The sequence below is a fragment of the Theobroma umbraticum genome, unplaced genomic scaffold, assembly GCF_002168275.2.
Source record: "Theobroma umbraticum cultivar Fairchild unplaced genomic scaffold, ASM216827v3 scaffold_12.0, whole genome shotgun sequence".
Taxonomy (NCBI): domain Eukaryota; kingdom Viridiplantae; phylum Streptophyta; class Magnoliopsida; order Malvales; family Malvaceae; genus Theobroma; species Theobroma umbraticum.
The window spans coordinates 1,697,577-1,711,905 of NW_018397272.1; the positions used below are offsets into that span (position 1 = coordinate 1,697,577).

At 32.5% G+C, this 14,329-nt stretch overlaps 2 protein-coding genes across 2 annotated transcripts in view; both read right to left on the reverse strand.

Moving 5' to 3' along the window:
* The window catches only part of LOC110426812 (RNA-binding (RRM/RBD/RNP motifs) family protein), a 3,968-nt gene extending 1,713 nt beyond the window's left edge, over positions 1 to 2,255 (reverse strand). The window contains exons 1-2 of the mRNA XM_021442115.1: positions 841 to 2,255; positions 549 to 604 (exon numbers count right to left, since the gene is read on the reverse strand). Coding sequence (XP_021297790.1) covers positions 549 to 604; positions 841 to 956 — 172 coding nt within the window. The 5' untranslated portion in view covers positions 957 to 2,255. The remainder of the gene's footprint in view (positions 1 to 548; positions 605 to 840) is intronic.
* A 3,523-nt stretch (positions 2,256 to 5,778) lies between these two features.
* Positions 5,779 to 7,023, reverse strand: LOC110426678 (transcription factor PRE5-like). The gene is made up of 2 exons (XM_021441961.2): positions 6,755 to 7,023; positions 5,779 to 6,155 (listed from the first exon to the last, which is right to left on the reverse strand). Exons 1-2 carry the CDS (start codon positions 6,875 to 6,877, stop codon positions 6,003 to 6,005), a joined length of 276 nt encoding a protein of 91 aa, XP_021297636.1. The 5' UTR covers positions 6,878 to 7,023; the 3' UTR covers positions 5,779 to 6,002.
* Between the last annotated feature and the right edge of the window lie 7,306 nt (positions 7,024 to 14,329).

Genomic DNA, 14,329 nt, shown 5'->3' on the forward strand with positions numbered 1-14,329 from the left:
CAAAGATATCATGCATTGCAACTATGACACCACTCCTGTAGGAAGCAGCTAGCCACATTTGCACGAGATAAACATGAACAATCCAAAATCTACTTCTATCAGTGGCAGCATCCAATTACTCTTATATTAGGTTTAAAAGAATGATCAAGGTTAAGCTAATGTTCATCAGCTAATAAGATCACACTAAGGTATACCTAGAACAAAAGGTATACGCAATTTCAAAGAAAAAGTAAAATTAAATTACTTAATTATGGTATAAAACTCTCTTAAGTTCAAGAAATATGTCGCAGGCAAGGAAAAATGGCATTCGTTGGTAAGTCAAATTTTTACAGATTATTAAATCATAACTGAGCAGATTCAGTTAAAGAGATTGATTTCCACTTAATCAGATCAAAAGTACCAAATAACCAACAAGAAAGCATTTCAGACAAAAGACCTCCTCACCTTTGACTTTTCCTAAAAGAGTCTGAAAACAATAAGTAAAATTAAACAGCTTGATTATAAAACCCTCCTTAATCAAGAAACCTGTCAGAAGAAAGGAAAAAGACCACTTGCTGCTAAGTTACATTTGTACAAATTATGGGAATCATAACCTGAAGAAATTCTACTCAAAGAGATTGCTTTTCCATAAAATCAAGATTGACATTATCGATTATCCAACAAGAAATCATTTCAGACAAAAGACTTCGGAGCTTTTGACTTTTTTCTCGAAGAACCAGTGAACAACAAGAAGTTTACAAATGGACATAACTATAAACAAAATAATTAAAAATTCAATATCATGGAGAGTAATTTGTGGTGTGTATCTTATCAGTGACCAGAAACTGAGTAGCAAACTACCTTATAATTTCAACATGCTCAATTGCGCCACAATAAGCGAAAAAGTCACGAACATCCTTCTCAGTAGCTTTTGGAGATAAGCTTGTAATTTCAGCAGTGTAACCACCGGGGTACATTGTCTTAAAATTTCACTCAGATAAAGCCAGGCAAAAGGAACCTACTTGTAGGTATTTAAAATAAAATTTTAGAAGCCAACATTAGTAAAGGTAGCTTGATAATGTAGAAATCATCTGTGTTCATTCAACACTTTATAACGCTGAAACCATTGCAATTCCATGGACAAGGCCATTTCTTTTGGAGAGATAGCTAAGATAAGAGGTAAGGTAAGGTCAAGTAGGTTCTGAGGTCAGAAAGAGGTAATAGGCACTTCCATCTTGGGGCACCCTTACTTATGGATGATTCTGAGGTCAATAATCCTCAGTGGTCCCAAGCTCTCATCTATCCTTGCATAGGTACAAAATGAAAGCCAAAAACTTGCTCGCTGCTTCTAAAATCTAATTGAAAATACCATGATCATTTTAAGTATTGTTTTTCAATTTTCTAATATCAACTAGCCTTATTTCAACATTAACATATCCAAAAGTACCATTACTTTAATGCCAAAACTATTTAACTGGTGGAGTTAGAATTAATCCTGTAATCCCAAGAAAGGTGCCTTAATCTACTCCAAGACCTGCTTAAATGCACCATAAAAAATTTTCGTTCAGGTCAAAAGTAATAAAAGGATGAGCCTTGGGGACAGCCATAGCCCATAAAATCCTCCAAAGCAAAAACTTTAACTAGCTTTCATTGTACGGAACGATGCAAGTCAAAGAATGCAAGCGTGAAGCAAGATTATCAAGCTTTTTGGCTAAAGTGCAAAAAGGGTCTCAATTTACATTAAAGAATGCAACTTAAGCACTTAATTATAAAATATATACATTAAAGAATTCAAATATTCAAGCAACCTTTAAGTTAGGGAAAAATTCAATCCTCATGATCGTTGGAGAAGGGGTACCAAGAAGAGGGAAACCAGGAAAGGATGAAGAAAAAAGATGATCATAGCTTAGCACTTATGGGAATCAATAATGAGTGACACAGCCGAATATTTTCCACTAAAGATCAATGTAAAAGCCCTGAATTCCTAACCACTAAGCAAACAACTTTAAGAAACATAGGTACTTATTATCATAAACATGCTTGAAACTGATTACTGACATTCTTGAAAACCCTGAATTATAGGGAAAGCCCAGACAGACAAAAGGGAAAGTTTAATTCATCAAAGCTTAAAGAATGCAACTAAAAGTCAATACAAAACTGATAAAATAAGCTGAAAAGCAGAACTGGGTATCTCAGAACATGCATTAAAAGGAGGAAAAAATAAAGAAGGTTTTTTTCTTTTTAAATTTTGAGGCCTTATTAAAATGATGAGATTTTTACATACCTGCTGTTGTTGATCAGAAGAGTAAGAGCTTAAGCATTATCAGAAAGAAGGAAGACGGAGACAGAAGAGACAGCCACCCAACATAACCCCTATCTGCTGCTAGGGGAGGTGATCTTACCAGTAGGCCAGAATCCCACTCTCACTAGTGGAGCGTGCCAAAACTGGACAGCATTGTTCTACTAATTAATAAAAACTTGAATGTAATATAATATATTCATTCCTTAACAGTGCCATGCTTCTTTTAAATAAAAGCAACTGTTTGCATTTATTATATTGATAATAACTGAGTTTGCATTTGGGCGCGTGAGGTGATTTTCTTCAAAAGGAGCGTTGGCGGGTGCCGCTCTTGTTTGCATGAGATGGAAAAATACAAGAATAGCCTCGCCGCAGGTTTGTGCCATTTCCACTGGCGGGTAGTCTAGTTTTGGGCTCCTAACTTACAGAAAGGAAAAACCGCTACTGTTTCCATGCATCTAAAGTTCACTGTAAGCCCAAGATTTTGCCTATTCCCATCTTTTACTAAATAGCTTTTTTCTATTTTTAGATATAAATAAAACAAAATTGTCATCTATTTTGATTTGTGAGCAAGTGAGTTACATATTTTGTTCATCAAAAAACAGCCTTCTCTCAAGTCGTTTTATTAATACTATCAAATTCATATAAATTTTCTCTACTAACATGAAAATTTCCAACAAACTTGTCACCCTCAATATGACAAAAAAATTTGGTCCTTATCATTAATATAAAATTCAAACATAAATGATCCATTTTTAGAGTTTAGTAATTTTTAATCATAATATCTAAATAAGTCTCTAAATTATGCCAAAAATGTCAATTAAACCCTTACACTTTTATATCATTTAATTAAATTTTTATATTTTTATTTTGATTAAATAAATTTTTATCATTAATTATTAACTAACTATCGTTAATTAAAATTACAAGTGTCAGTTTAATATCAGGTCATTTATCATATGATATGATGATATGTCATTTTGGATGAGGATACTTTGATTACGTTGATTAAAGATGTTGTATATTGACTTTTTTTATTGTTAATTTGGGTTTTTTTTTCATTTTTTGTCTAATCATATATCTTAAAATTATTAATTTAGAAATTTAAAACAAAAAAAATAATATAACCTAATTATTAAACAATCTAATCGGTTTTTAAACAATTGGGATTTATGACTACTAAATTTCTTAAATCATTCGAGAAGACAAAATTACAATTGAAGCTGTTAATAATTAATTCCTACTAGAACTAACTCAGTTAGAATCATACTGCAAAACTAAATCCAACTCATTTCAAAGTTTTTGTTTTATTCGAAGAAAAACATAACGGCTCAATTGACTTTGTGGGTATAATTTAAGAACAAGGAACTTCTTGGAATATTATATCTAATTTCTTTTATGCAATCCAATCTAGTAATGCCACGAAATGAGAAGAGTTAAAAAGCCCAAAGACAAGTAGAAAAAAAGGCGGAATGATGAAAGCCCAAGGGGTCTAAACTCAGGGCTCTTTTAGGGGCTGACTTAGTTGACTGATAAATTCGGCAAATTGCTTGAAACAAGTTGGCCTTTTTCTCTTGATGATTGCACCGGCGGGCATGGAGATGGAAGGCAACTTTCTTCTTCCTACCCAAACCCCAAAAAAGTTGAATCCCTCAATCTTCTCAAAGCTAAAGGTAACGACACTCCATGTCTCCTAACATCGTTTTCTTTCTTTCCTTTTCTATTACATTTTAAATGTAATTTAGCCCTCATGTTGTTATAGGAAAAATATGAAACCTTTTAACAATTTGGTCTACATATACATACATATCATATCGATTAATTTCATGACCAAACAAATATGTTAAGGTGGGACTTAAATGTCTTTAGATATAATCCTATTGTTAATTGATGTTTCTAACAAGCATGATTAGAGCAAATACATTATGTTGATTAATAGCTCACTTTGCACTGCTTAAGAAACTGACCAACTCTAAATAATATATATATATATATATTATATTCATATCCTTCAAGTTAATTCCTTTTTAAGCCAAATCATCTAGTTAATCCCTGTTATGATATCGTAACTTTCATTTCCATGGATCAACTATATATACTTTCATAATTATGTATAATCTTTCATTTCTTCTAGGACTTGGAGTGATTCTTAAACCTAATCGATTAATTCTTCTAAATGGGTTTGATCACTTGAGATAGTTAAGTCGTTAACGTCAACATTCAACCCTGTTTTAATTCACTTCACAATTACCAATTTTTCCAATAAAATAGAAAAAAAAAAAACCAAACTCATATCCATGGAAACCTTACCGCCCAGTCATTTCCAAAATATATACAAATTAACAAATGAAAAAAAAAAAAAAAAAGAGTTGCACGAGATTCTTCATGCTAAGGTAAGCATGATTCATAGATATTTCACTTGACAAAGACAGGACTTTACTGTAGCTATGAAGTTGAGTTCTTTGTCATTGTTGTTGTTATCGTAGTCCTTAAATTTCATGAAAATTTAATGAGTAAAATAACATTGTGATTTACTATAGAAACGCTTAAGTTAACATTAAACGATATTTTGTAAGGATATGTATGTATATATATATATATATATTATAATTGACGAAATGGTAATTTTGACAAATCAAGTATCACCACTGGATCGATATAGTCCTATCATTCAAATCATGCTTACTAAAAGATGAACAAGTTTCTGGAACTACACTAGAGCATGCTCCTCATGACTAGACTTGGGATGGGGTTGGAGGTCGGATTATGATTCAGTATTGCCTGTGACACTTGTGAAGAACGTACAACAAGAAAAATTCGTTTGCTCCTGCTTTTCTGTCTTAACCCTTTCTGGCATATATTTCTTAATGATTTGAATTACCATAGTCACCCCTAGACAAAGTTGCCATGCAAATGCTACATATCCCTAACCTTTTATTTTGTTCACAGCGTCAAGTAACATGTTTCTTATAGCAGAAGGCGGCGAAATTATGTCAAATTCAATTGAATCATTCATCTTTTTCATTTGTAGCATATATAGGTAGATCGTAACATGCATTTGCCAAGGTCAACAACACAAAATTTTCGACATTAAGGTACCATATATATAGATATATATATATATATATATATATTCAAACAAACATTAATTATAATTATTTGATTAAACAAACAAACTAGGATTGAAAATCTCCTAACATGTAGGTCATACTGAGAAAAAAATTAATTAGTGGTCCATCAAATCACTCTGTAATGATGATTTTGGTGCTTCCGTATTGCATTATGGCACTTGATCCCAACTTACCGACAAAAAGCTTAGGATCAACACATTCTTCTAATTGCTTCTCTTGTTTTGAAAATGGACAACCCCCTCAATAATATTAATTTCATCTAATTTATAAACTAATCAAATTACTTAAATGTTAGCGGGTGCACATATACCAAATTAAATTTCAAATCAAATAAAAGCCTCAGACTAAATTAAAAACAAAAAACAGATATAAACAAATTAATTAAGCTTGTCTTATGCCAACAAAAGTAATAGTATTACCATAAAATTTAAAAGGCTTTGCTAGTGCAAGTCCTTTTATTATACAAGGTAATTACACTGGACGCACTCCCACATGGGGGGCATCTTAAAATATACTCTAAGTTTTGTTTGATCTAGTGACCAAAACCTAGTAAGAGAGTACAAGGCAGAAAAATTAATAAAAGGAGTATATTATTACATAATTAGACTCCTAATTATGGCAGCCTCAGCACTATCAGAATCAATTGTAGCCAAGAGCTGGGACAGTCGCTCACTTAGATCATCCACCTCCCTATGCAAGCTTCTAATGTAATTGCAAGTCTCTTGTAAAACCTTGGATGCTGATACCTGCAGGACAGTCAAATCCAATGCCTTGTTAAACAACAAGTCACTTTCTTCTGACAAAGTTGCTCGACATTACATTATTTTTTTAAGAAAATGTTAATTTATATTAATAAAAATATATTAATTATTCCAGCTGAGTCAAGTCGATACAGCAAATTATTGGTAATCAAGTCGAGCCAAGTCGACAGAGTAAACTATTGAGGTCTGTGCATTATCCCCCACATAACGAGACTAAGACTGTGCTTTAACTTGCATGTTCATATGATAGTAATAAATGAAGGAAAGAAACAGGAAGTTTTGGCTCCTCCAGGGTCAAAGCAGGGCACTGTTGTGAGTCAAATGGAGAAGCCTGAACCTATGAAAATATGTTTCCTTGACATCCGGGTCAAGTTTTCAAACTCTTTACGAAGACTCCTACTATAATAACTGAAATATCCTATTCCCATGTGGCACATGCACCAGGGATTTAGCACGTTACAGTTTTCACACTTTCCGCCTTCCTTCAGCTTTGCATTAGCAAAATTCAACTTCATTCTTCTCACTCTGTGCTTGAGCAGATATGGAGAAAGTGAGAGAGGGGAAAGAGATATGGTTTAAAGTACCTTGTCAGATCGCCTATCGCGAATCTCAGGAAGAAGTTGGCGTAACTTGGAGACAAGTTCAATGATCTGATCATCTGAAATCCTCGAAACACTTGCTGACTGCCTCGACCTTCTGCTGGACATCTTGGATTAGTTAAACACTGAGGTTTATCTGTCTGCTGCGTCAAATAATGAGCAAAAACCAAGAAATGTTAATTTTACCCTTGGTAATCCTAGCTGCCTAGGGGTTTAAAATATATATTTAAGGGACTAGCAAGCTATAGCTAGAGATATATATATGAAGGAAAAGATGTGCAAATGGGGAAGAAAAGGAACTATATGTAGAAAATGTTTGGTTTGGCAAGAAAGGAAAAAGGTAGAAGAGGAAGAAGGAGGAGGAGGAGGAGTGTGTTAGATATAAGATATGAAGAATAGGAGAATGTGATAAGAGAGATATAAAGAGGAGGACCACCAAGGGGGAAGTGAGAAGAAGAGGAAGAGAGAGAGAGAGAGTACAATAACAAAGAGAGTGATGTTGGATGTGAAGAAGACAAGTGCATTGGAGAAAGCACAGTTGGACTAAGGCATGGTTTTTAAGTAAAAACGTGAGAGAGAGAAACACAGAGTGGTATAAGCTTCTTCTTTGTGTTCCCAAGTTGGGGTTTGATCTCAAGTGGGCTTAGAGAAATGTGTTTGTTTTCGAGCTAACATTGTGGGCCTTCATGTGCATGTCTCAATACGCAACGCCATGTGATCTTAGGACACTGATCCCCTCCAATCACCCTCCTCAAACACTGAATTTCACCACTAAATCACCTTTTGACACATTACATGCTTCACTTTCCCCCTTTGTTCCACTTCAAAAACCAAACCGCTTCTGTTTTTAACTGATTTCTTCTTCTCAAAACTCCTATGTTTCAGGGGCTCTCTGCCTTCACTTCTCTCCTACTCAGTCTTTTTACAGGATTCTGATCCTTTCAGTTTGCATGGTGTAATTCATTTCTTTCACATCCGGATACTTATAAATGGATTGGGATGACGTGACATTTTAGATTCTTTCAACGTACCAAAGTTTGTATTGATTAATTAACTCATATGCTTTGTTAATTAAATTGGTAAGCGAAAGAAAGGTGGGTAATCGATGATAAGCATGTGCACTAACACCCATGATTACCTAACACTTGTGCAACAAAACTTTCGTTGATCAAATAGCTGTTTGTTATATATATGTAAGTATATATATATATATATATATATTTAGTGATTAATAAGTGGATTTTTAGCAACCAAGCAAAATTCTAAGCCTATCTCTCTCAAATAATTGTATTTCTTCCTTGTTCGGGACACAACTACGTGAGTGTTGGAAACCCTTTTGATTTTCAAAGCCTAGCTCGATATCACATGACTTTTCCCTTGCATACACGACATGACACGTGGCGTGTCTTAGTATAGGACATTATATTATAAGGATGAAAATTTTCTAAATCAGGCATGGATATGAAATTTCCATGCTTTTGTCTAGCACAGTCACGTGTCACTACAAAAATGTTGATCTGCCCCTTTCCAATAGGACCCCTCCCCCTCTCCTCCCCGCTTCTCTCTTTCTCTCACTTTCTCTGGATCTTATTACTGCTAGGTCTACAGCCAGATTAAGTTTTTGCCAACCACCAACAACTTCTTCATTCAAGATTATTCTCAGAATCTTTCATGTTTCCAAATCTCTTATTTTTATATATGTCATTAGCTAGCTATACTACGTGTATATATATATATATATATGTATATTGTTATATCTTATGCAACATGAATATAGCTAGGCTGCTAGCTAGCTAGGTTTTATTTGACAGTTTCCCTAGTTTCTTTTAGGCTCTCTCTATTGTTACACAGTTTTTTTTCTTCTGTTTTTTTACTCAAATCAATTACGAAATTTAGCTACTTACCATTCATATGATAACTGACAATTTTGCATGTGAAAATAAACTCACTCTTACTATAAGAATTACGTTTATTTAGCAACAAAAACGTTATGTTATGCTGCAAATAATAATGTGCAACAAGTTATTTATATAAATTATCCCCAAAATAAAACATATTTGTATATATTCTTTTGCAGAAGCCTATCGCGATACAACACATTTTATGCTGCAAAAAATATACATTTATCATTTTGCAACATTTATACAAATTGTGTTAAAATTAACTTGATATAGTCAAGTTAAAATTAAGGCATATACATACATACATATATATATATATATATATATTCATGAATTCTAAAACCAAAAATGCAATGTATATATATATGACATGACCTATTCAAGAAACAAGATATTAATTGTACCTCATCTTGAGTCAAGTTGATTAAAGCAGGTAGATATAAAACTTGAAGTAGATATATGAATGTCGACAGAACACTACTCTTCAACTCGAATTGTCGCTGTTGCAGTAACTACATTTAATCAATTTGATAACCTATGCACTTTTTCCCTTATTCATAATTTATATATATATATATGATGATATTATTTCTTTTTGGTGAGTAAAGTGTCCTTCGGAAAACGCATGTGAAGTTTTGTTCCTCTATATAACTTGGAAAAATTGGAGAAAAAAAAATTTGCAGCTAGATTTGGGATTTCCAAAAGCTGGTTTCTAGAGTTTACTGCGACTGCAAAGAGAAAAAGAAAATGACATTTTAGAATTTTATATCTGATGGAGATGGAGAGTAGTAACAAGGAGAAAAGGCTTTGGCATATAAATAGCAAAACTGTACAAAGGGTCCCATATACATCACCTCTAATTAGCAAATGAAATTGACCTCCATTTCTCCCCTTTGCATGTGCCCTTTCTTGTGGAAATCAACCATCATGAACCACACTTGTATAATTCCTCCGATCCTCTATTTTTCTTTTTCCCCTAAGGAAGAAGGGAAAAGAAATTTGATAATGGGATTCGAAAATAAGGACCATTATACAAAGCCAGAAGGCCAAGGACTATTACTAGCCATTGCCTTGATCATCACTATATTAATATTCACCATCTTAATCAGCCCAAAAATCTCTGCAGCAATGAAAAAAATTCAGTGACGCATGTAAAACCAAAACTGTTTTAATACTTAAAATATTTAATTTAAAATCAATTGAAAATTTTAAAAATTATTTGAATATAAAAATAAATAAATATTTTAATATTTAAAAAACTCGATCTCTCACTAGCGTTAGCTTTTCAGTTATATATGTATATATATATATATATTCTTTGCTGTGATTCAAATTTTGGGTACAACCGAAAACAAATTGAAAGAGAAAAGAAGTTGATGTTTAGGGTTAATTAATTTTAATTTATGATCCTACATATCCTAGGAGCACAATATACAAGTGATTATGAGTCTCCCCGACAGATTATGCCGGGCCTTTCCCATGCTTCAATCACTAATAATCCAAAGTTAAAACTACTTTTCTATTTTATTTTTCTGGTCCCCGACATACAATAAATGACGTTTAAGCAAAAGCCACCAACTTTCTCCACAAGTGAATGCGATCTTTATAAGCATCAACTGCTTGATTACTGAATGGTTTCCGTGTAATTATAGATAATTGACATTTCTCACCGACCTTGTTCTCATCTTTACTTGACCCATTAGCTTATATATATCAAACCCAATTTTTCCTGTCTTGCCAAACATGACACAGGGCTACCCCATCCTATTCCCATTTTTCTTTTTTGGGTCACTTGAGATCCCTATTTAACTTGTACATCTAATACATGTACCTACCACTTTTTCCCTTCTAAATCTTTTAGAGGTAGGTTAATTCATTTATAAATATTTGTACTTTTTTTTTGAGAAGAAATATTTGTATACTTTATGATACTATACATTAGATTTTTTATCTTACACATTAGCACAAATGAACAAAATATTCAAAATGTATATCATATGCCCATTTGATTGATATGTTGATTTAATTATCTTTGTTCAAACCCCACAAAAAGATATTCAATTTAGCGACAGTTGAAACCCACCCAGGATGTTAAGTACACGCTTAGAAGAATAAATTAGTCGGTTTTAATTTCTTCAACAAATTCCATAGCACTAGTTCTGAATTGAGTTTTAAGGGTGTTGCTTCTTTTTAATATTTTATGGTTTTGGTTATTACTCTGGGGTTTGTCACTTCACACCTAAAATTGGCATAGCCAAAATAATTAAAACAGTAGGTATACTGGTTTCCTCATGGGGAAGGAATTAAATATGTTGTTTTTATGTAGTGTACTAGAAAAGAAAACAAAGAACAAGAAAAAGGACACTTAGGCAAGCTCTAGTCAAATGTCGATATTAATTTACCAATGCACCGACCATTTGCTCTGGATGTGCTTTTGGGTAACCAAGGGAAAGTCATAATAAAAAGCTTGAGCTCATCGATGCTATTTCTAGACTCGGCCTGTTGCTGTTTTAACTTTTGTCTTGTCATTTGTATTTTACAGACATATGAATAATTGGGATTTAAACTTAATTTCTACATTGTTCCAAGGTATTCAAAACTGATCCATTGTACTAAAGAGAAGGAACAAGAATAATGAAAAATAAAATCTTCTCTCAAAAATCTTGGCTCCAAAAAAATTACCAATTTACATTATTCTAAAATTTATCACAAATAAATATTATTATGTTTTCTTATGTACATAATGTATTAATTATCTTAAATTTCAAGATAAGATTTGAATCCGTAACTTAGCTTGAATCATAGGTATCACAAGTTATTAATATAGTTTACAAAATGGGTAAACTCTACTTACATTACATCATCATCCCCTACAATTTCAATTTTCTCACATGACACCTTATTGTTTCTGCATTTTTTTTTCTCAATTAATGGGTGTTTTTAGTTTCCAAAACCTTGTGTGTGTGGTTATGTCGGTGAAGGAGGTTTGGCATCCAACTTGATTGACGGAGAAAAATTCACCTCAAATCATGGCAGTGAAATGGGGTGTAGGTTGGAAGCATATAATGTTAGGAGCTACTAAAGGAACAAACCAACCACACCCCATTTCACTCCAATGTTTCACAAAACTTTCTCTACTTGTTTGTTTATTGTTAACGATATGACAAGTCGTCTTTTCAAAAAAACAAACAATCCTTGTTTTTCTAATTCAACTTTTTTTTTTTACCAAAAATAAAATAAAAATTAAAACAGTTTAGTTAAAAAAATTTAATTACAATGGGTATAAAAATACCCACCCATCAGCAACAATTACAAGACACAACAAAATCAAGAAAAGAGCAATCGACAGAGAGAGCAAGGTTTCTGGGATTTTAAGTTTAGATCCAGCAAAATCTAATTCAGTTTTGGAAAAATGACTCTGATTAAAGGGGAGAGTGGCTCCAGAGGTTTCTGTGGGTTAACTTTCGAGTCATTTTGACATCGCCGACGGCGGGAGCGACCGGCGGGGACATTTCCAACTCTGGAATCTGGGCAGGGGTGAATTGTGGAGAGTGACGACCCTAATCTCAAAAGAGACATGGCAGAAGATGGAAGAAAAATAAAGAAAACAGTTTAAAAGTTATTTTTTTTTTCACTGCTGTCAAAACGGCGCCGTTTTGAGGTAGTTCACTAGGACTCAAACGGCGTAGTTTTAATGGTGAGAACATGAAGAAGAGGGCAGCTTGGCTAGTCGGGTCTAGTCGATTCGCATGCCAACGCGTTAGCAGCTTTAAAAAGCCCATCAGCTTGGGCTCTTTCCTTTGGGTTTCTCTAGGCCCATTAAAGTAAGTTTTATTCCTTTGGTTCTCTTTTTTTTTTCTTTCTTCTAATTTTTTTATTTATTTAAAATTAATTTAATGTTAAATAAATTGTTGATTGTTTTTATTTGCTTACTTTTAGTATTATTCTTTAGTTTAATTTCTTTATTGTTTTTTTTAACATTTACTTGTTTATTTACATATGCACATTAAAAGAGTAAAAAAAATAATAAAATCATGAAATTATAATAGGATGAAATAAGCTTAACTCACAAAAACATAAATTTTAAATGGAAATTTAGAGCTGTTTAAGATAATCCTTTTAGGAAGAACTATAATAATAATATAAAGTTTTTTTTTCAGAATTTCTTGATTTTTTTCAGCACGTTGGGAAACTCAAGAAGAGTTTTCTTTCAAAATTTTTGAGTTTTTTCCAGAACGTTGAGAAAACTCAAAAAAAGTTTTCATAAAAAATTCTCAATTTTTGCCAGCACATTTAGAAAATCGAGAAAAGGTTTTCTTTAGAAAATTTTTGACTTTTCACTAACATGTTGAGAAAAACTCAGAAATAAAATTTCATAAAACTTTTTGGGTTTTTACAACATATTGAGAAAATCGAGAAAAGGTTGTCTCTTAAAACTTTTTGGGTTTTTACTAGCACATTGAGAAAACTTAGAAAATGTTTTCATAAAAATTTTCAATTTTTGCCAGCATGTTAGGATAATCTAGATAAGTTTTCTTTCTACCTCTTTGAATTTTCATGGTTCTCAACATATAAAAAAAATACACATTTAAAAAATTAGGAAAACTTAAATTTAATATTGAATTAAAAAAAGACACGTAATTAATTAAATATCAATTTAAATAGGCATTGTGAGAGTGCCAATACTTTCTTCACACGTAACTATTCTACCGAGCCTAGTCTATCTCAAAGACCTGAATCTATTTTGTTTAATGAACCTAAGTCGAGCCTAAGACTTCATTAGAAAAAAATAGATTCACTAGGTGGTCACCTAAATAGAAAAAGATTGATGGCAACTCTTTTGTCAAACAGTTCAATTCTCAAACTCACACGTTATAATAGTTTGACAACAACACTAAGGACCTTCGAGAGTTGAGCCAATAATTAGTTATGTGTTGTCTTAAGCCTTTTAATTCATGATAGTTCGATATTTAAATTTATTTTTCTTTGCTTATCTATTTTTCATGAATTTATGTTCCTTGATACATAATATGCTTTTTTGCACATATAACATATTCATGCATGAACCTTACACCTAGGCTCTGTATTTTTAAGAGCAAGTGGAGTACATCTGCTTTTATGAGATCATAACCTTCGCATGGGCTAGCGAAATACTTCCACTTATATTAAAATCTTTCCGTTCTTAATTTATGATGGGTGAGGAGTGGGGTGCCTTACTAGTCTAAATGGATGACAACGAGGAACAATTTGGGAGCCTTTAGCTTTGTGTCAAATCCAAACCTAACATATAGTGAATCTTAAAGAGTCAACCTGAGGTTGAGCCTTCCTATGTCATCACATAGAAAACACCTAAAAATAGGTACACTTATAGTTTTTGTATTTATATTCTATCTTTGTATTTTCACCCTTTATCTATACTAACTTGTTTGCTTTTTATTTTGTTTCATAACATGCGTTGCATCATATATTCATCACATTGAGATATTTGCCATGTGACGTTCAAGACAGAACCAACCTTTTTCACATCGATGGAACATTTATTTAAATTTGATTGTTTTTAGGAGTAATGAAGAATCTTTTTTCGTTATCTATTGTTGTATCACTGATATCCAATATACATTTAAAATAGACATTTTCATAATCATTTTACATTGTTAAA

What these genes read in the sequence shown, in the direction of transcription:
- LOC110426678 (XM_021441961.2), bottom strand. Translation starts at nt 6,877, where the DNA reads ATGTCCAGCAGAAGGTCGAGGCAGTCAGCAAGTGTTTCGAGGATTTCA. An exon ending in GCGATAGGCGATCTGACAAG is followed by an intron (nt 6,156 to 6,754) that starts GTACTTTAAACC and finishes ACTGTCCTGCAG; the next exon opens with GTATCAGCATCCAAGGTTTT.